This window comes from Camelus dromedarius, chromosome 4 (assembly GCF_036321535.1).
Source record: "Camelus dromedarius isolate mCamDro1 chromosome 4, mCamDro1.pat, whole genome shotgun sequence".
Lineage (NCBI taxonomy): Eukaryota > Metazoa > Chordata > Mammalia > Artiodactyla > Camelidae > Camelus > Camelus dromedarius.
In genome coordinates this window covers 94,277,957-94,298,353 of record NC_087439.1, presented here as the reverse complement: position 1 = coordinate 94,298,353, position 20,397 = coordinate 94,277,957, and the positions used below count along the sequence as shown (strand labels likewise).

Here is a 20,397-nt window from a genome sequence, read left to right as displayed (position 1 = left end):
CTTCCCGGGGGGTACTGCTGCTCCAGGTCTGGGAAGAAGTGACGACGTGGAGCTTAAGGCCTAGAATCAGACCAGCTGAGCCTGCATCTCAGCCCTAACCAGGATGCGGCTTTGGACAAGCAGCAGCGGACCCCTCTGTACCAGAGTCTCCCCATCTGTGAAACGGAGCTGAGAGCAGCATCCACTCCATGGGGATCAACTCTGACGATGCACACGAAGCCCTTGGCACATACGAGCCCTGATGGTGAGTCCTAGTGTTTCCTGCTCAGTCGGATCTGGGGTGTGATATCCCACCCACCCTTGGAAAACACAGGCGTGGAGAAAGACCCCTATAAGGCTGCAGGAATCTTCTGCACAACGTTCTGCAGCCTCTCTGGATCTTTGCCATTTAAAATGTCAGCTCTAAGCCTTAAAATAAGATGCTGATTAACTTTGCAATTCTGACCTCTTAATCCTCATCCTTCCTCTTGTCTGTCCTCTTTGTGCTGCCCCGACGCCAACACCCTTCATTTCACTGAGGCTCCCGGCTGCTCCCCGCTCATTCTCCTCCCGAGCCTGTCCAAACTGCCTTAACGCTTGAAACAACCCCCTCCTCCAGTTTTGCGCGCGTACACACACACGCACACACACACAATCCATTTGTTTCCTGAAGCACTGCTCAAGTTTAATTCTCTTTGGGACGTTCTCCCTGATTAAGTCACTCAGTCTTTAAACCACCAGCACAATTTCAGTCCAGGCTTTCTCCGTCCACACCCCACAGTCGGTGATACCACGGCGTAGACTGGTTTTTTATCTCCTGGGTTCAGGGTTAAAACACAGCGACACCAGAAGGCCTAACTAGTCTTTCACAAACGTGCCGTGTGCAAGACCATGGACACCCAGGGGTGCTGCTGGATGAGAAATCACTTCGTAAATTTCAAAACAGCGTTCACACACAGGCGACCTCAGCCTTACAGCTACTTTGCCGACGCGCTGCACGGCCGCTGCGGTCCCTGCTGCAAGCGGCTTCCCACGAGGCGCGGGTCTGGGAGGAGCGGTCGCTTACATGCTGGTGTGCAGTGGCCTGGGGCGTGCACACGGAGCAGATGCAGAGCTGTTAGGCAGAGGGGAAGCTAGCGGGTCTTTATCAAAGAGCTAATTGTGCAAGCGGAATCTCAGGAAAGAATGGATTGCAGATCACCACGCTGCTTCCAATGCACTTCCTGTAAAAATACTCTGAGTGTGGGTGAGGCGAAGGTTTGGGGTGAGGGTCTTGTTCAGGAACCTGTTCTTATAACCCCTACCCTCTCCCCAAGTATGACACCTACGGCAGGTGAGGATCAGAACCTGGAAACCGCTGCCCTCATGGGGCGGTGTGGGCGGCTCAGCGGATCCCCCCCAGGAGGAAAGCTGGGGGCGGCGTCCGCTCAGGGCCCTGCCCACCCTCCGACGTGGGAGCCCGACTTCCCAGAAACGGGGCAACAGAATCCACCTAGTAACACTAGTGTCAATCGAATCATGATACCTTTCAAAGTATCTGATAATGCAATTAAGTATGTGAACTGCTTGTTCCTCCTAAGAAAAAAAAAAAACCACGGTGACAACAGCAGCAGATATGTAGCCACGGAAACTGCCGCAGGCGCCGTGCTGCGCACCTGCCGACGCCGCGAGGGCGGGGAGAGCGCACTCACTTAAGGTCAGAACAGCGGCCCACGGGGCAGGGCCCCGGTCAGCAGGGCGGGGTTCCACCCGAAGCCCAGGTGTGTCTGCTGAGACGGCTCACCCCGGCCCCCGCGGCACGAGGTGGCTCTGAGCGCAGACGTCAGGTCGCTTTGACACGGGAACGAACCGAACGAACCGCATGCAGTTAATTTGCAATTTTAACCTCTTCGTTGGGGTTCCAAGGTGCTGTCGTGCTTTCAGAGGAAAGGTGGACGCCTGGAACAGTCCCTGAAGAGGCTGGAGGCACACATTCCCCACCTACAGGAGCATCTTTTAAAAAATTGCTCAATTTTTTACTTTTATGACGCATAGAAGGTCCCAGTGTGTAGCACAGGGAACCAGAGCCAGTATCCTGTAACACACCGAAGCATCTCGTTTCATGAGGAAGCAGCTGGGGGCCGGGAGCCCGCCGGGCCGGGGTGACGCTGTTTGTGTGCTCCAGGCCGGTAGTGCTGCCGTGTCCTTTGCAGCTGACTTTACAGACCCCACTCCTCCTCACCGGTCTGGCGATGTCTTTCTTCAAGGCCCCTGCTTGGCGGCATCTGGCGGAGGAGCGGGGAGGAGCGAGAAGCAAGGATGGTGTTTACCCAATGCGCACGTCCTTCTGCAGCAGCTGCTGGTCCACAGGGAAGACGTGATGCGAAATCTTCTAATTAGAACAAATTATGCTAAAATTACTCCAAAACCCGGTCTGATGGATGACACACTACAGTGGGAATTCCTTTAAATACCGGTGAACAGGCCACAGACAAAGTGCCACAGGCGAAGCACGGCGCGGTAAGCCAGCGCAGACTCGGCGCTGCATAATTCATGCTCTCATACATATGTCGAGACAGTTTCCAATGTGCATTTGTTTCCCAAGAAACTGCCCACACTTAAAAAAAAAAAGCAAGACGGAAGACTCCAAAGTACAGAGGCTGGACCAGGAATGTTGGAAAACGATTAAGGAGAAAGAGTTACGTGTTTTCTTTTGATGCAAAAACACCCCAAACCCTAACAAAATAAAATGTCATGGTGGAAAGAGAGGGCCACACTGGACAGGAAAGTGTGATCAGGAGCATAAAACCTGCCGTTAGGTCTCAGCCCTGCCTGCAGCCTCAGTTTCTAAATCTGTCAAATGGGAATGGACGCCTAACTCCTCCCGGCACCAAAGAGGAACATGAGACGCTGTGGGTGAGACAGCGGATCACAGACAAAGCGCTCCACAGAGGAAAGGCGGGTGGTGCACCGTTGATGGGGCGGCCCCACAGCGTGCTGCGCTCCGAGTAGGTGCAGAGCTCAGGGCGTCGTGTCGAGCCCCAGGTTTACAACTGAGGCCCGCGAGGCAGCCGCAGGTCCGTGGGGCTGTGCCCTCTCTTACCACTGCTGATGGCTGAGTTTGCAATGACCGTAGCCTCATTCCACTGGTCGGCACTGGAGACAGAGTAGGAGCGCTGCTGAACGCCGTCCGGTCGGCTGCTGAAGGAGCCCAGGCTGACGCCGCTTGCCATCTGAGACCCAGGCGCACTAGTGACATTCCCTAGGAATAAACAAGGCAGGTGAACACCAGCGAGGACTGCAGACCCGAAGCCAGCACCAGTTCGTCTAAGGCGCCTACGTGCCTGCACACCGTGGACCCGACACCGAGAGCAGCTGGTGTCCTGATACAGGACAGTGATGTACAGGTCCTGATGGGAGCATCACACGAGCATCTTCCAGAGGAAAATTGGGTGAAGCAACTCCTACAGGGCTTGACAAAGGAAACTGACACTTCAGACCGCTGCACATGCAACAGTCCAAAACGCAGACAGGCACCGCCACGGCCATCTCTAGATTGAGCAGAAGTGAAGACAGAAGACCTACTTTGGGGAAAAGTGATGTTCAGGGCAGGCCAGGGAGACGGGCCCTGGAAGAGCCCTGCTGGGTCAACATACCAATGGAAGCGACATGATCACCAACTGGGAGTCGCCTGTCTGCGCCAGAGAATTGCTTTCACGGGGAAGCTATACTTTATGAGCAGCACAAATCAAAGTTCCTAGATGCCACATCGGCGGAAACGCAGACTCTTAAACCAGGTAAGTTTACTCTTAACCTTGAAAAGACTACGCAGAGGAAAAATCACCTTAGCGACTTCGGAGCGCGCGCACGGACCGTGATGAAAAATGGTTCCATTGGACACTTAATGATTTGAATCAGTTGCTCAACATCAAAATGAATTACTCTTTGGTCACACCAATTTTCAACTCAAAAACATAATTAAGTGCCTTTCTCTAAAGCTCATCCAGTCACACCTTACTGCTAGCAGATTAGTTTGCTGGGTCTACATGCAGCTCTTCAAAGGTGTTAGGTTTCTCTTTTTAAACTTTCCTCTGATTGTTTCAGTTTAGAAGCAATTAAGTTCTAAATTGTTTTAATAGAAGGTTTTCATGGCACAAGATTTTAAATACATAGACCCTATCTGTAGTTCCCCAAACTGGCCAATTACCAGAATTACCCGTGGAGCTAGTTCTAAAAAATAGAGGCTTCAAAAAATTCAAATTTTGATTCAGAAGGTCTGGGGGTGGAACTCAAGAGAATACACATTTGCAAAAGCACTCCGGTGATTCCGGTGAGCAGCCAGAGGTAGGAACCAGGGCTCCACCAGTAACAACGGTCCCCACGGTAACCCCACGGGACGGTACAGAACCATCCCTGCGTGATGCACCGTGTGAGCAACAGGACAAGCAAGTGATTAATGAAGAGGAAGGATTTTGCTTTTAAACGCGTATTTCTGTCTTGAAAAATGATGCTGATTTTATGCTGTTGTGGGAACCAGGGATATTTTTAATGTTGTAAGAGAAATTATTCCCAGGAAGGCTTACACGATTCCAGAAAAAAAAAAAAAAAAGCCAGAAGTAACAGCTAAGAAGGAAAGAAAGGGAGGCCACGAATCTCCCTGGAGTGTGGGTCTGGTGCCAGCAGCAGCAGCATCACCGGGGAGCGTGTCTGAAATGCAGACGCCCTGGCCCCACCCTCTCACCTGCTTTTAAATAAGATCTCAGGTGATCTGTGCACACATGAAAATATGAGCGGGTCTGCAGAGGAGCTCCGACGGGTTAAAAAACGCTTAACGCAGAAGATTACCACTAACATGTAACAAAACCTACAAGGGAAGTTCTTCGCCAGCACGGACCACTGATATGAAAGCCGCTCCAGGGACGTGCACTGGTCCTGGCTCCTTGGTTTGCAGGAGTCCTGCAGGCCTGGAGTCAGGCTCCCCATCTCCCTCCCGGCTCTGACATGCTGATTTTAGGACCCACATGCACCCTAAAACCTGGAAACGTGCACATCCTGGATGACAGCTCTGGCACCTGTCCTCCCGGCAGGACCAGGTGTGTGGCATCGCACAGGTATGGAGGAGCAGTCCAGGCTCAGCCAGGTGGCACTAAGGGACACACTCCACGTGCCATCACTGAGGGCACTCGTAGCTCTCCTCCGAGTGTGACCCTCTTCGGCCAGGTCCCTGTCATAGCATGGCGCGGGCCTCCTCCTGAGCCTGCGCTGACACCTGCGCCCCCCACCTCCTCAGCACACCTCCCCGGCCCTGCTCCGCTCAGAGGAGGACACCTAGGGGCAGCAGCCATTCGCTCAGGTCCCTCTGGGTCCCTGCTGGGCTCAACTGGGGGGGACAGCATAGGACTTGGGGGCAGTGAGGGATGTAAAATGGGGTTCCCTCCACCCCGAACGGGTCTCCCTGGGCTGTCCCTCCATTGGAGGCTCGCTGGGGCTACCCCTCTCTCCTCTCCCTCTGGGGCTGTGCTGGTCCCGGCGTCACTCTGCCATCCCCCCCTTCCCGAGTCTCTCTGCCCACACCTCTGTCCCCTTTGTAAAGAAATCCTTCTGAGCCAAAGGGTGTGAGCCTGGGCCTTCCCCGTGGGGACCCTGGTCCCAAACACCCACCATTCAGGAGGGCATCACATCCCCTCCCGGGCTCTGAGGCCCCTTACTTTCGTCACGGGAATTCAGGACACTGCTAGCATTTTCCTGGTGGGTGAGAGGAAGAGGAGAGGATGGAAGGGAAGAGGGGAACAGACGAGGAGAGGCAGCACGCACGCTCGGAGCAGGGCTCCCTGAGCCGGAGGCCCATGGGGACACCTGCTGTTTGGGGACAGCGTCAAGGGGACCAGTCTTTCCTCCCTTCGGTGCCGGTTCGTACCCCTGACAAGTCATTATCGAGTGTGGAATTTGTCCACAAAACCTCCCTTCATATCACCGTTAAGCACACAAAGTCAAAGCCCCCAAATAAACGCACTGCCGCTTGTCTCCGAGCCTGTGACACTGCGGGGCCTCTTCCCTTGTTCCTCCTGGCTGGGGTGGGCTCCCAGGACGAGCAGCCCAAACCCTCCGGCACGTCCGTTAAAAGGCAGAGAGAAGCACAGGGGAGGGAGCAGCTCGGGGGCAGAGCGCGAGCTTAGCGTGCGTGAGGTCCTGGGCTCGACCCCCAGTACCTCTGGTAAAAAAAATACCCCCCACCAAAGAAAGACGAAAATAAGCAAGGTGGGGAGAAGCATGTCAGCGCGCCTCGCTGACCGCTGGAGGTGAGACTCCAGGGAGCAGCGTCCACGCTCGCTCAGCATGGCCAGGTCAGTCGGAGCTTCGGATAAGGAACACGTGAAGTACTCAGCGGGGCACATCTGATAAGGAGTTGATCTTTGGATGACGAGTTCTTCCTCTTAAGGCCAAACAACTGCCATAGAAAGGGAAAGAGGAGACACCCTGAGATGTACCCGCTAGTGGGAAACCACGCAATGGGGCTGATCAGACCCCCGGGTTTTGAACTTCCAGCGGTTTGCTGAAAGTAATTTTAAGCACGGATCCAATACATTACACTGCTGGTGGATCCGCTCTGGCGTTTAGCCCTCACAGGACCAAACCGAGATCTCTGAGGTGATCTCCTGCCAAGCCGGCATGGCCCTGGTGTCTGACCACAGAACCTGGGGAACCCCTCCGAAAGCCCACCCTGCGGGCCCTCCACCTTGCGAGGGTCTTCTCACCCCAATCCCACCCAACTCCTGACCGCTGGACTGGACAGAGACACCTTGACTGAATCTTGGCCAAATGGACTTGTGTATATGGGCACGTGGTTTAAAAGTAAAAATTTAAAACAGGTCTATAATCTTGTAGCCTGGAGTCCGGGCTGAGCTCAGAGATGTGTTTTTGTCCAGGGCACAATGATTTCTCTTTTAAGTAGAATTAACAGGGGAGATTTCGTCTAAAACTCTGTGGTTTCTGGCACGGCTTAAACATGAGATTATGTGGCCGCCCTGGGCCTGTCTGTGCTCAGAAACACTTAGCTGACTCTGTCTCTGAGTCTGTCTGCACCACCTGAACCCACACCGCAGGAGCCAGGCACACCCCAGCCCTCCTCCCGCCTGCTTCACCCCGCTGCCTGCCTGCCTGGTTCCTCATCTTTGGTGACTGTGGGTTACAACATCTTCCAGAAATGTACACAGGACGATTCTCATTTCAGAAGGAACACATTTCTCATTTCCTCTCAAGAGAGTAAATTTTTTTTATACATGCTCGTTCACTTTATTTTAATTTCAGTTAAAATTTGTCTAAAAAATCAAATAACAAAAGATCAACTGCCTGGGTTCAACCCCCAGCACCTCTATATAAACAAACAAACAAACTAAAGGACGCAGGGGGAGGTTTGCCTCTCCTGAGATGAGCAGCAGGGCTGCGACCCCTGCGAGTGGGGAGGTGGGGGGGGGCACTTTCCATTTTTCCTTCCCTTTGCCCCTCACCCCTGTCTTCCACTCTCCCTGAGACTGAGTTCTACCAAGATGCCCCTCTGCTGGTGGACAGGCCCAAAGGTCCATGTTTCTTTACTTCATGGCACAGGGGCTGGTACCTGCGGTTCCAATGACCTTTTCAGAAATGTCTGCAGAGTGAACAGACTGGGGTGCTAGAAGTACCTCCCTCCAGGGGAGGGCAGATCGGGGTGCTGTTGGGATGGTGACATCGCCTCCCAGGGCCACGCCAGACAGGCCTGCCTGCGCCCCATTTCTAAGCTCAGGGTTCCTCTCCTGTAACATAACGCACTGTGTGTGCTGGGTCACCTGGCCCCAAAGGAATGAGTGTATGACAATGCTGAGACCCCTGGCCCCAAAGGAACGGGTGTATGACAATGCTGAGACAATGCTGAGACCCCTGCTGTGAGTAATAAGCTGTCACCTGCCCTGATCCAGGAGTCTCACCACCCAGGAAACAGGCAGCCTGAACTTGCACGGATGGTAAAACCAGATCCTGCAGGGTCCTTGGCACCTCTTCTAACACTGACCTCCTCCATCTCCTTGTCCTACTGCATGGGACCCCTGCGGTGCTGGGCACAAGGAGGAAGACAGTCCCTGTCCTTGGGGAAGCCACCGTCTAGTCCAGCAGAAGGTTCCAGACACGTCCACGAGTGGCCAGAATGCAGGGCAAGGAACACAAGAGCCCTAGGAAGGCACAAGGGCAGAACATGCCTGCTGAGAGGTTCAGGAAAGTCTTCATGCAACGCTGTGGGTTTATTTTTGGCTTTGGAATTGACCCATCTCTAAAAGGAATAGCATGGAAAGGGGGGACACTACCTAACACTATCCCAGGACAACCCAGACCCCTCTTTCCACTCACCTGACGTAAAGTTTTCACAGACCAGCCCGACTTGTTTTTCTCTCTCAAGATTCCTCTTTTTCTCTCATATCCCTCCAGATGAAAATCATACAGACACCAACAAATAATTACATAAAGAAGATGTGAAATATATACATATATATCAATACACATGTGGGAATACTACTCAGCCATAAAAAGAATGAAAATTTGCCATTTGCAGCAACATGGATGGACTTGGAGAGCATTATGCAATGTGAAATAAGTCAGACCAAGAAAGACAAATGTTGATGCTACCACTTGCATGTGGAATCTAAAGAATACAACAAACTAGTGAATGGGGTGTAACAAAGAAGCAGACACCGACCTAGAGAACAAAGGAGCGGTTAGCAGTGGGGAGAGGGAAGGCAGGAGAGGCGAGAAACGGTGGGGAGTGAGAGGTGCAAACTCTTAGGTATAAAATAAGCTGCAAAGCTACAGCGCACAACACGGGGAATAGAACCAATATTTTATAATAACTAAATGGAGAACAACCTTTAAAAACTGGATTGCACACTTATATAATATTTTACAACTGTACTTTAACAAAAAGATTTTTAAAAGGGACAAAAAAATCATACAGACATGCATAAACAATCCACCAGAACACATGGACAAGAACGTTCACGGCAGAATTATTCGGGATAGCTCCACGCTGGGAACAGCCGGTACGTCTGTCCATCCACGTGGGTACCTCGTGGGGGAATGAGTGGACACTGACATGGGCCACGACAGGATGGGCGTCACAGACCAGAGGTGGATCTGAAGACGACAGACACGAGGGCACACCTGTCATGGTCCCATACAACCACCTGATGGTTCAAACCCCACAGTCAAGACTCATCTATGCACCGAGAAAGCAGACAGTGCTCATCCTCGTGTGTGTGTGTGCGTATGTGCATGCGTGTGCGTGTGTGTGTGCGTGGGGGGGGAGGGGGAGATGTGGGCAGTGACAGGAGGGGGCTTTCTGAACTGCTGGCCACCTGCTGCTACTGGACCTGCGGGTCACCTGTACACTCAGCTATAACTTAGGATTTTGCACTTTCTAAGCGTATGTTAAATCAATAAAATTTACCCCTACTTCTCAAAAAAAAAAAGCTAAACAAAACAAAAAACTCATTTGAATGGGGGAGGTGAACGCAGAGGTCAGGTCAGGAAGGAGTCAGGTCTGGCGAGGAGACGGTTTCACCAGCATTAAGCCCCAGGGAGCCGCGCAGCCCTCATGGCATGGGACGCTGGCACCCGGAGGAAGCGAGGCCCGGAAGGACCTATCTGGTACCGTCTCAGCACTCTCCCCCCAAACATGATCTGCATGATCGTGACACGCGTGGTCGGCTCCCTGGCGCACTCTGAACTCGGAACGCGTGTTTCCTCAAACACCCCATCCAGGGATCAGCTGGCGCCGGCCCTGCTCAGCAGGGGCGCGACATCACCATGCTAATCCCCCGCGCCCCACACCAGCCCCTCGGTACCAGGAGGCCTGTGCCCACTGGGCCGCCGGATTAGAGCAGGCTTCCGCGTGTCAAAAGCGCCAGATTCTTCCCAAAGAATAATTTGAGCTTTACTCATCTCCCTAAAGTGGGAGAGTTGATCTGAAAAGGTACTTACCTCCGCCATATGCTATTTTTCTTTAAACAATTTGCATTTCAAAGCGAATATGGCATTTATAGCTGAATGCATATCAGTATGTTGCCTGAGCTGATCTCATACGAGCTTGAAAAAGATGCGGGTTTTCTATTGAACGAGAATGTTTTCAACCACCAGATGACATCAAAGGCAGAATTCCTCTTTTAAGCTATAGGCTTATTACATTAAAAATAGCTGTTCTGATTTTTTTTAAATATACCCTGAAATAAAGGTTTTCATGGCATTCAAATAGAGATTCAACAATCTTTTTTTTTTTTTTTTTAATACAGAATTCTGCTCACTGTACTTTCTGTTTCTGGTCTTTCCTCAGTAATAAGACTTGACCCTACCAAAGGCTTCAACTTGGAAAACAATACTCGGCATTTGACTTACTGGTTAAACAGCCTGGAAAAGAACAGAAACTCTTGGTGACAGGTGACACGCAGTTTCCTGTACACTGAGAGCGGCGGAGAAAAACCCGAAGAGGATTCTATGAGCACGTGGGTGTGAAACAGACACGTCCACTGTGGGACTTTATAATTTAAAAAAAGGTCATAATTACAGGAATACGACTGACAGGAATCCACTCTTGCCCCTCCAAGGCCTCACCCGTCGAAACATACAGAGGCTGCTTTTGTAGGTCCTTCCCCTCACTACGTGGCTTCAAATGTTACAAAGAGTCAGAGTGCAAGGCGCGCCGGCCGACCTGCAGCTGCGCCACGCCCCCCTCGGCGCGCAGGCCAGGAAGCGGGTCTGGGGGAACCCGGGCTGGACGGTGGAGGCTCTCCTAATGGCCACATCACTTCAAACTAGGCCTTCGCCATCTGTTCCATCCTCTAATTATAAACCCAAAAATAATATAATTCACAAAAGCACCATAAAAAGTGAGATACAAATGATTTAAGCGCCAGTGAGGAGGGCCCACTCGCCTCACTATTTGCATTGGAAATCTGTCCTCTTTTTGGCAACCAGGATTTCAGGCTAAGAGGATATTTTTTTTTTTTTCCCAAGGACACATTCAGTATCTTTTCTTACAGACACAGGCATTCAGGAGTCTGCTGTATGTGACAGCTGTTTTGTAAAAGAGTGCAATTCAACACAGCTATGGCTGACGAGAGAGGAATCTTGTGTTTCTCAGAATGCTGTGTTTTTTTTGGTTGTTGTTCCTTCTTTCTTGCAGTATGCTTACCAGAGGGAAAAGAAGGCAGAGTCCAGACCCAGTTGTGATGACTAATGTAATTTCTAGTAAATACAACATCATGGCCACGCCCAGAATTGAAAATCCCGGAACGAGATAGTTCACAGTTACTTCCTCCAATGTGGAAATAGCCAATTTTATTCAGATTTCTCCTGTTCTAATGATGATGCCAAGGGGGAAAAAATGGGAGAATGTTTTGGTGTACAAATTAAACTAATTTTGCAAGCATATACAGCTACACAGATAATGTAAGTTAGAGGTTTACCAAGATCCCAGCTGACAGACCGACTTGCTGAGCACATGCACACACTTTTCTTAGTTACGACCACAGGAAAGGTGTAATTTTATATTACACTTCTTTGATCTGACCTCCCAGCCATTTCTCCACGTCTTAGTCTCCCATAATTTTAATCCTAATTTTACATGTAGAACATCTTACTGATTTAATGCAGATAATTGACACTGCTACTTTCCTACATCAGGATAGTTCTGATAGTTTACCATTTCACATTATTATAAACAATACTGCCAAGGACATCTTCTACTTTTAGACTTTTCCTGAGGCTGACATGCCAGAAGAGTTACTCCTGGATCAAACGTCTTTAACATCCTTCTGATTCATGACATGTATGTTGTTCATTAATCTTCTTCACGACAAGGGGGCTGAAAGAAGATTGGAACCCGGGCATCTTGAAAACAATTCAGCTCATAATTCGTAATATGGATGTAACAGTAACAGTGATGATGATCAAATGGAGACAATAATGACAATCATAGTAATATGTCCCCTGTGGTTAACATAAGGACAAAGTTACATAAAGCACTTCGTAAACTGCCAAGCCTCCAAAGATACTAGTTAATTCTACCAATGGTGGGTTTTCCTTTTCTCTATAGTTTATGTTTTTAGCAAAAATGGTGATACGGCTAATTTTGTTTGACTTTCAGAAGTCTAAATATTTTCCTCATGGTTCTCTTGTGGCACTGTCTCTTCGTGTGTAAGTTGCTCACACCGCTTGCCTTGTCCCTGTGTTTCATGTTCTAACTGTCACCACTTTGCGTGAGCCCAAACACTCATTCACTGGACGGTGTTTCTTGGACACCTGCTCCTGTATCCAGACCAGTCGAGCACTGAGGGTTGGGACAACTCTGTGACAGTCTTCCCACTCTTGATCTCCCCAAATCCCAAAGCTTCTGTTGAAGCTGTCAGAGGGAGAGTTTACAAAAGGAAAGACAGAAAGGGAAGAAATCATGTGCTCAGGGCAGGATGCAAGCAATGGTTGAGTGACAGTCAGGACGGGAGAGCTGGAGAGCCCCGGTCCTGGCTTCCGCCCCATCGCTGGGACGCTGCCCCGCCGTGGGGGTGGACAGAATTTGGTGTTGCACACAATGTAAGATGAGAACATTAAGCACCTCAGAAGGTAAGTTCTGATACTTCTGATACTTAGCAGTAGGTTTAAATATCTGTTCTGAAGACCAAGCCTGCCTTTTCCAGCTCTGTGTCACAGCATTCATCACTGCAGAACAGCTCCCATACTCCTCACCTGTGCGAGGAACACCTGCTACCACAGATCCTGAAGGTGTTTGTGGAGAGCGCCACCCTACTGCTTACTGATGCTGATTTACATGATGTGCACACAATGCTCACTTAGCTTCAATCCGTTCTTGGAACAGGTTCCACGGACAAGTTTATATGCAATCCAGAGACAGTGAGGGACGGTGACATTACACAAAAGGAGGCTAAAACTAAGGATGTTCTTTTAAGCAGTAAGATATGATTACGGCACTGAAGGAAACGTGGAGTCCAGGATGCTCATATCTCGCCCTCTGGTTTCTCATTTGGTACAGCGCCCCCAACAGCTTAATTCAACTGTTCAGTCTCCTCCTTTGCCGTGCATAATAGCCCCTCTTTAAAATATTCCTTCTCCTCCACGTGGTAGATACGCTAGGTATGTTTTGCACAAAATTCATCCTGGCTTGACAACACTGCTCTGGTGGGTAGCTTTCTCAGGCTGTCACTGAATTTCAAGCCTTTCCAGGGAGGCGGCCAAGGGGGCCACACGGGCCCATCCCCCGAAGTGCTCACTGGGACTTCTTCCTCTCTTATCCAGTCCTCGTGCAATCACCTCTTACGACTGACAGAGAGACCGTGCAGGGAGTGAAGGCGCTGAGGAACTCTGTGTTTGGAGCTCTGACGACGTGAAGGGGTCGGCCTGCTTGTGGGTCAGGATGTTTGGGGGTTCACCACTCACCGGGAATATTCCACAGAGACGAGAGGTCTCTGTGTGAGTGGTAACTAGGAGACACCAGCCACCAGGTCTGGAGCTGGCAAAGTGCCACGCGTGCTTTAAAAAGCCCTCCTCTGCCAGCGTGGGGATGAGAACAGCCAGTGGGTCAACCACGGACTCGACGCCAGCACGAGAGGCTCCTCCCAAGGCCCTGGCTCCAGCCAGCTGCCTCCCTGAAGGCCGCTGGGTCCGTGTGGGGAGAGCCCCCCCCCCGTTCCTACAGCTTTTCCCATTTGGTGGGTGTGGAAAACGTCACGTCAACAGCGGAAACAGTGCCTACTCTTCACTGAACACACACTTTTTGGGGGGGGGTAGTTTCTACAGCAACTTTTATTTACTTCTTGGAATGTCTGCTCCCATAAAGATGTCCAGCTCAGAATCCCTCTGTTTTTAACTGAAATCACCACGGATCAACTTGCTCTGGTCAGCTCTTACAGAAAAGAACCCTCCATCTAGAGTTCAAGTCACTGAAGATGGTTTCCTTAAACTGAAAGTACGGTTCTGAGTTATATGTGAGCCCCGGTGACCATGGGAGGTTTCAACGGAGGAACTGTTACCTGGAAGGAACCGAACAGCACCCACCTCCGTGCGCAGCCCTCACATGTCGCACGGTGGGCGATACCCGGTCACGCTGACTTAATGAGAAAAATAATCGCTAGGTCACGAAACTAGAAGAGGACAACAAAGGGAGAGAAATAATGGTCTGTGCCTCAAAGAGTTTACAATTTAATGGTGGGAACAACAGAGCAGAAATTTGCCTACACTCAGTGGGAGAAACACAGAAACAGCTAACAGTAAGAAGGCATTTCTCACAAAAACGGAAGAACCCGAAATTCTTATAAAGAATAAAATAACAACTTTGGAGTCATTTCATTTCGGATGTGGCCAACTTCCTCAGATGTTAGAGAAACCCCACAAAACGTTTTTATTTTTAATCTAAAAACAATGAATTATGAAGTAGCCATCGGCACCTACTCCAATAAAACCCAGTTTATGAAAGCAGACCTCACCACGTGACACTGATCTGGGGAAGACGCTTGGGCAATTAATTCACAGCCAAGAAGGCTTCTCGTCTGCAAGTGTTCTACCAAGTTGCTAGGAGGGTGTTTAGCCAAAGCACCCAATTTAAGTGATCAGCAGATCCGTGCTGTCAACAGAATCCAAAGGGTGGGAGATAATCAGGCCGAGGCAGAAGCAGGGTGAGAAGCCAGGCTCTGAGGTCCCGACGGACAGACGGACGGAAGGACAGGCACAGCTCGTTCAGCGCAGAGCGCCGCCTCCGGAGTTATTAACATGTTTCCTAGACCATTTGAAACTAAACAAAGGAAAACTTTGTTTCCACGAGACAACAACGGGTCTAGTTCAGATGTTGCGGGTTTTTTTGTTTTTTGTTTTTTTTTTTAATAGCTATTACCACTGTAACAGCAGCTTAGCGACTCCGCGTCTGCAGTGTGAGCAGTTTTGATAAACAGCCTCTGCGGGCCACACAACAGGGATAATGTATCCTTAAGTACCGCCAATGAGCTGCCATTCTGCACAGCCAATTACTTCTGTGCGTCTGTCACTCAAAGGAAAAATGACTGAGCCCATTAGATCAAACCTTTGTCACTGTTCCTAATGCACTCTTAGGCCTCATTAATCTCCGGCAGCAGCAACAGAGCCGCCGGTGTCTCATTGCCTCCCCCGATCAGGCCCACGTGAAGCCTCTCATCTCTCCCCCAAGTGCGCCGCGTTAATCAAGGTCTCCTTATTACCCCAGTCCCTGTCACGGCGGAGAGCGCGCTCCCTCTTAAATGCTCTCATTATGACCCATCTTTAGAGCCGGCTAAGTGGAAAAAAAGAGAGAGGGAGAGAGGGAGAAAGAGGACGGGAGAGAAAGAGGAGAGGAAACAGCAAGTCCGATCGCATTAATATTCATGACAATAATTAGTATTCTAGGTCACTGAATATTCATGCTATTAGTTTGGTTTTTTATGGGTTTGCTGGATGTCCTGATTACTGAAGTGTGGAGGAAAACAGCATGGTCGAGACTTTAGATGTCAACGGCAGTTCAATACTCAAAACACATTGAGGTCCCCGCCCCCCACCCCCGGGAATCAGCCTCAACCCTCCCGATGGCTTTAATATTTTGAAGCCACTGGGGGCCTCGGGGAGGGGGAGGGGGGGAAAGGTTTTCCGTTCACAAAGGTCTAAGCGTCAATCTGGTTAGGACAGAAATGCATCCGCAGTTGCAAATACCCAGCAGAGACACCCTTTAGGGACAAGAAGATAGCTGTCATCTCGGAACAGAATGTCGCAGTCGGGAGCGATGGAGAACACAGGAACAGAGAGATGGCGGGACGGACAGCGCCGAGCCGAGGGCCCCACAGAGACGCGGGAAGTCCCGGGGGCGCTTCTGCCCGACTCACTGCCGTCGCGGGGGATGCTGTGGGTTGCGGGGCCTGGGTTGAGTAAGTCTCACTCATTATGTCTCCTCAAAGACTCAGTAAACAAACCCTTTATGACATTCGCGGAATTAATTCAAAAGCACGATTTCTCAGCCCTCTTCCATCCTTCTCTCCACCAGTGACGAGCACAACTACTAAAATGGATTCCTGGTACGGTTCTGAAGAGCCACCCGGGCCAGGCTTTGCAGAGGCACGTAGCGTGTTATCCTCACAAGAATGGAAGTAGGCACTGGTCCCCCTTTTTAAAGATGAAGAAGCTGAGCTTTAGAGATACCCACGCAAGGTCCTAAAAGATGGGCTTCAATGTAGTGTTTCTGACTCCAAAATATCTACTGTTGGCCCTTATGCTTTCTACTTAAATGTCAAAAGGACTCAGACCTGATACAATTCCATACTCTGTCATAGGTGGATACAATTCTACCAAACCAGCCAAAAACTCACGCCAGAAGATATTTTTGGACATTTGACCATCTTCTCTGGAAGCATAAAGTTGGGCAGATTCTCTAAAACATAGCTTCTGATGGGTTCTCGTTAGAATGGCAATGAGGGCTCCACGCACAAAGAATGGAAACTGCAGATCCTGGCATGAGCACCCCCGAGCAAGTGACCCTGGACGAAGTGGAAGGTGTGATGGGGAAGGGGGAGTCGAACCAGGCCTGAATAAATAAGTATCATTTGGATTCTTCTTCTTCTTCTGCTGGAGTAGATGCTTAAGTAATTTTTTCAAAAATTCACTGAAAGGGAAACGTTCTAATTTCCCTGTATGTCACCTAAAAACGTCTTTTTTTCCCTACCTTCACACTTGATTGATAATTGTTTGGCTCTGCATTAGCTTCTAGATTCCAAGTTATTTGTCCTTGGAAGGGAACGGTGTTGCTCCTGAGAAGTCCACAGCCTGTCAGCGTTTTCTTCCTTGACAGGTAACTTCAGTCTTCCCCTACCTTGGATGCTTTTGGGGATTTGTCCACAGCTCCCATCCAGTTTGATACTTTAATCTTGAGATGCAAAGACACTGGCATTTCCTTTGTCACCTCTAGCATATTTTCTTCTGTTATATCTTTGATTACCAACAGTGTCTTTAGCCATGTTCTTTATAGTATTTAATCTATTGAAAATTTTATTTTTGGAATCTTTTTTCTTTAATTTCCAAGAACTATTTCTCCCCAGGTTTTCATATAATCTTTTGTTTGTTTCATTTCATAGACACAATCACCAACCTCTTAAATCTTTCTGATGATGGTAGTTATAATTTCCTCTTAAATTCTCTTTCCCCAAATTATCACCCTCTTTCCTCTAGAATCCTTTTATTTATATTGGTCTTTCTTTCGTATGTTGACCGTTGATTTCCACAAACATCTTGGTTGTCTTCCGATATTTATGAATAAGAGTCCATGGGATGATCAGCCTGCACAGCCCTGGAGCAGGAGTGTGGCACGTGTTGAACGGTGGGTTCAGCTCTGACCGACAGTGCAAGTTCACAGGCAGGCTGGTGCACCTCAGTTGTGTCCCTCACAGTCAGAGCTGCCTTCCCGGCCATTCCTTTATGTTTCTCTGTGACTGTGCAGAGGCCTGAGTTTCCTAGTCTGCCTCCTTCTCTTTCAGGCATCAGTATCCACTTTAGGAGGTCCGCCCCAGGCATGGTGCTTACCTCCTCTCCCAGTGGTGCTGGCGGTGGAGATGCCACGGCCCAGGTCTTCCCGAACATGTCCCCCAGCCTGCTGTGTCTGCCTTCCACAGCTGTCCAGCGTGGCCAGGAGCCACCCCACCTTTGCCGCAGCTCTTCTGCTCTGGTTAACCTGCGCGCCCCAAAGTGAGACCCAGGGAGGGGCGTTATCGGTATGTGGGTATAACAATGTGTTTTTCTTCCTCTTCCCCAAGCCCCTGGCAAAACCTGACATTAAGATCACATTGCCAGCATTTTAATGTTTTAAATGTAGTCAGCATCCTAATACTGGCAAACCACTTGCAATACTAGGAGTAACACAAGACCCCCCTCCTGTAAGTAATTTTCTATCCAACTGCCCCTTGTAGTCCTTTAGTAATCATCACCAGCTTCAACGGTCTTATCTGTGTGTTGATCTTCTGACTCCTCCACCGCCATTGGAATGTAAGGACCCTTGAGGGAGGGTCTTTACCACCTCTGCAACTCCAGAGCGCTCCTCAGGGCCGGGTGTGCAGCAGGCTCAGAAATGATGGGAAGTGAATGGTACAGGAGACAGAGCAGAAGGCATCCAAATCATTAGGCTGGCTGGGAGAAACTCAGAGTCAATGCTGACAGACGCTCAGGCACTGTGGTATCTGAAATATGGAACGCATTGTGACTGCACACTGAAAAACCAAAAGGAACTTCTGAATGAGTATTCCAAGTAACAAGTTCAGTCAGATGGCTGGATATAAGAAATGCAAAAATTAGAATCTTATTTTTTATCAATTCAATGATAAAACAGACAACTGCCCACCCCCAAATATAAGCCTCAGAGTTCACCAGAAATTATAAAGTAGCAGAATGAATTAACAGGACACACACAGATCTACATGAAGAGAAGTGTTAAACTTTACTGAGAGACACATAATGAGTTTGAAGAAATTGGGAAAGAATTACTTTCTTTGATAAGAAACTCAATACAGTTAAGATGTCAGTTTCTCCATAATTAATTCAAAGATTAACAGCAATGCCAATTAAGAGTCACAATGAGATGATTCTTAGGGGGAAGGAGAAGGCTTCAGGTTACTCGGAAGTTTTCTGGAAAAAATAAATGGGCAGAAATAGACAAGAAAAACTATAAAATAAAAGAGCAATATGAAACCATGTTGTACGTTATATCACCAGATATAAATTGAGCCATGAATCTAAGACAGTGTGGTAAATCCACATAAGGTAAGACAATGTGGAGAAAGCAGGTCAACGGAATACATTCTTAAGCCCAGAAACACAGCTAATTTGATTAAATGAGTTAGTTGGACAGTAAAGATGACAAATAGAATCAAAAGGAAAAGGAAATAACACAGAGAGAAAGGTCAGTTATGTATTTGAATAAAAAGTTTAACTAGATTTCCTATTGCATAAAATAGACCCAACAAATCAAAGGTGGATCAAAGATTAAATATAAAAAATGGGAAACAGAACAACAATAAAATTGTAAAACTCAGAAATACATAGATACGAACTCTGATCTTATTTCAGGATTATTAAAGGCTTTCTAAGTATCAAAAGTGGAAATCCCAGAAGTATAAGTCTTATGATTTGATTATATACTAAAGAGGGAGAACCTCTATATGTAAACAAGACCATAAAATTTAAAAAGGAAATAGTAAACTGGGAAAATGTAGTATAGATATAGTATATATGCAAAATATATTACAAAGTGCTAATATCCTTAATATACAAAGAGTTCTTACCTATCAATAAGAAAAAGACAAGCAGCCAGTGCAACAACGTGTAAAGGATACATCTGAACAGTTACAGCACAAGAAACACACGTGACCAATAAACACGAGATGTTCAACCTCACTATTAACTGAGAAATGCAAATAAGTAAAACATGAGATATTTCTATTGCTTATCAGATTAGCATAGATTCTAAAAATGATACTCAATGTGCAGAGGTGAAACAGCCACTCACTTTATGGATGGAAGGGAATCTTATATAAAACCTTTCTAGAAATGAACATGGGAATATGTACCAAGAATCTTATAAATGTTCATGTACATTGATTAAGTCACTTCACCTGTGGACTTTTATTCTAAGGCATTAGTTAAGTCTTATGCACAAGGATTTAGGTACAAGCATGTATCAGGTCTATGTGAAAGAAGAAGTTACTGGAAGGGAAGGCACAAAACATTGATCTAACTCAATAACACTGATATAGAAAATGAAGGAAAAAGAGAAAAAGCATAAAAAGCAGCAAACATGCCCAGTGCATCCAAAGCCCTATAAAGCAACGGCAGAACCCAAATGTCCCTCGGGTGAAGGAAGGTCAGGTAGCATGTTAAGCTCTTTGGCAAATCGCTCTAAAACCACCAATGCTTAGTTTTAGCTAAACTTCCGCCACTTAAAAGTGGCATCGATTTACTTCGCATTAAATTTGCTGTGTTGGAATTTTTCATGTGAGAGAGCTCTACCAACCACAGACTGGAGGTCACTCTTGCTGGACAGCGGCCACTGACGTCACCTGCACGCACGCCGAAGTGAGGGCGCCACATCCCTGAGCGCTGCTGTGACCATGAGGCACTGTCTTCCCCCAGAGTGGGGCTGTGCTCCGGCCAATGTCACAGTCCCACTTCCAAGTCCCTACTTGTGATCCAAAGAAGACAAAAAATCTACTAGGCTCCCTGAGTGGGGATTTGCCTGGCTTAGGGGTGACAGGATGTGCGGTCATAAACTGAGGGTGTGACCCTGGAAAGGAGATTTCAGTGGTGCCCCAAACCCTCCCATTCACCACCAGCAAGAATCTTAAAGACTCAACTGGGCACTGAAACCTCAATCCC

General features: G+C 48.6%; 1 protein-coding gene across 9 annotated transcripts in view; it reads right to left on the bottom strand.

The window, feature by feature from the left end:
- Nucleotides 1-20,397, bottom strand: part of AGAP1 (ArfGAP with GTPase domain, ankyrin repeat and PH domain 1) — a 520,758-nt gene that overhangs the window by 152,405 nt on the left and 347,956 nt on the right. For 5 of the 9 annotated variants that reach the window (XM_031452456.2, XM_064485288.1, XM_064485283.1 and 2 more), the window contains exon 12: nt 3,062-3,220. The exons of the other annotated variants lie outside the window; for them this stretch is intronic. In XM_031452456.2, coding sequence (XP_031308316.2) covers nt 3,062-3,220 — 159 coding nt within the window. The remainder of the gene's footprint in view (nt 1-3,061; nt 3,221-20,397) is intronic. 9 annotated transcript variants of the gene reach the window in all.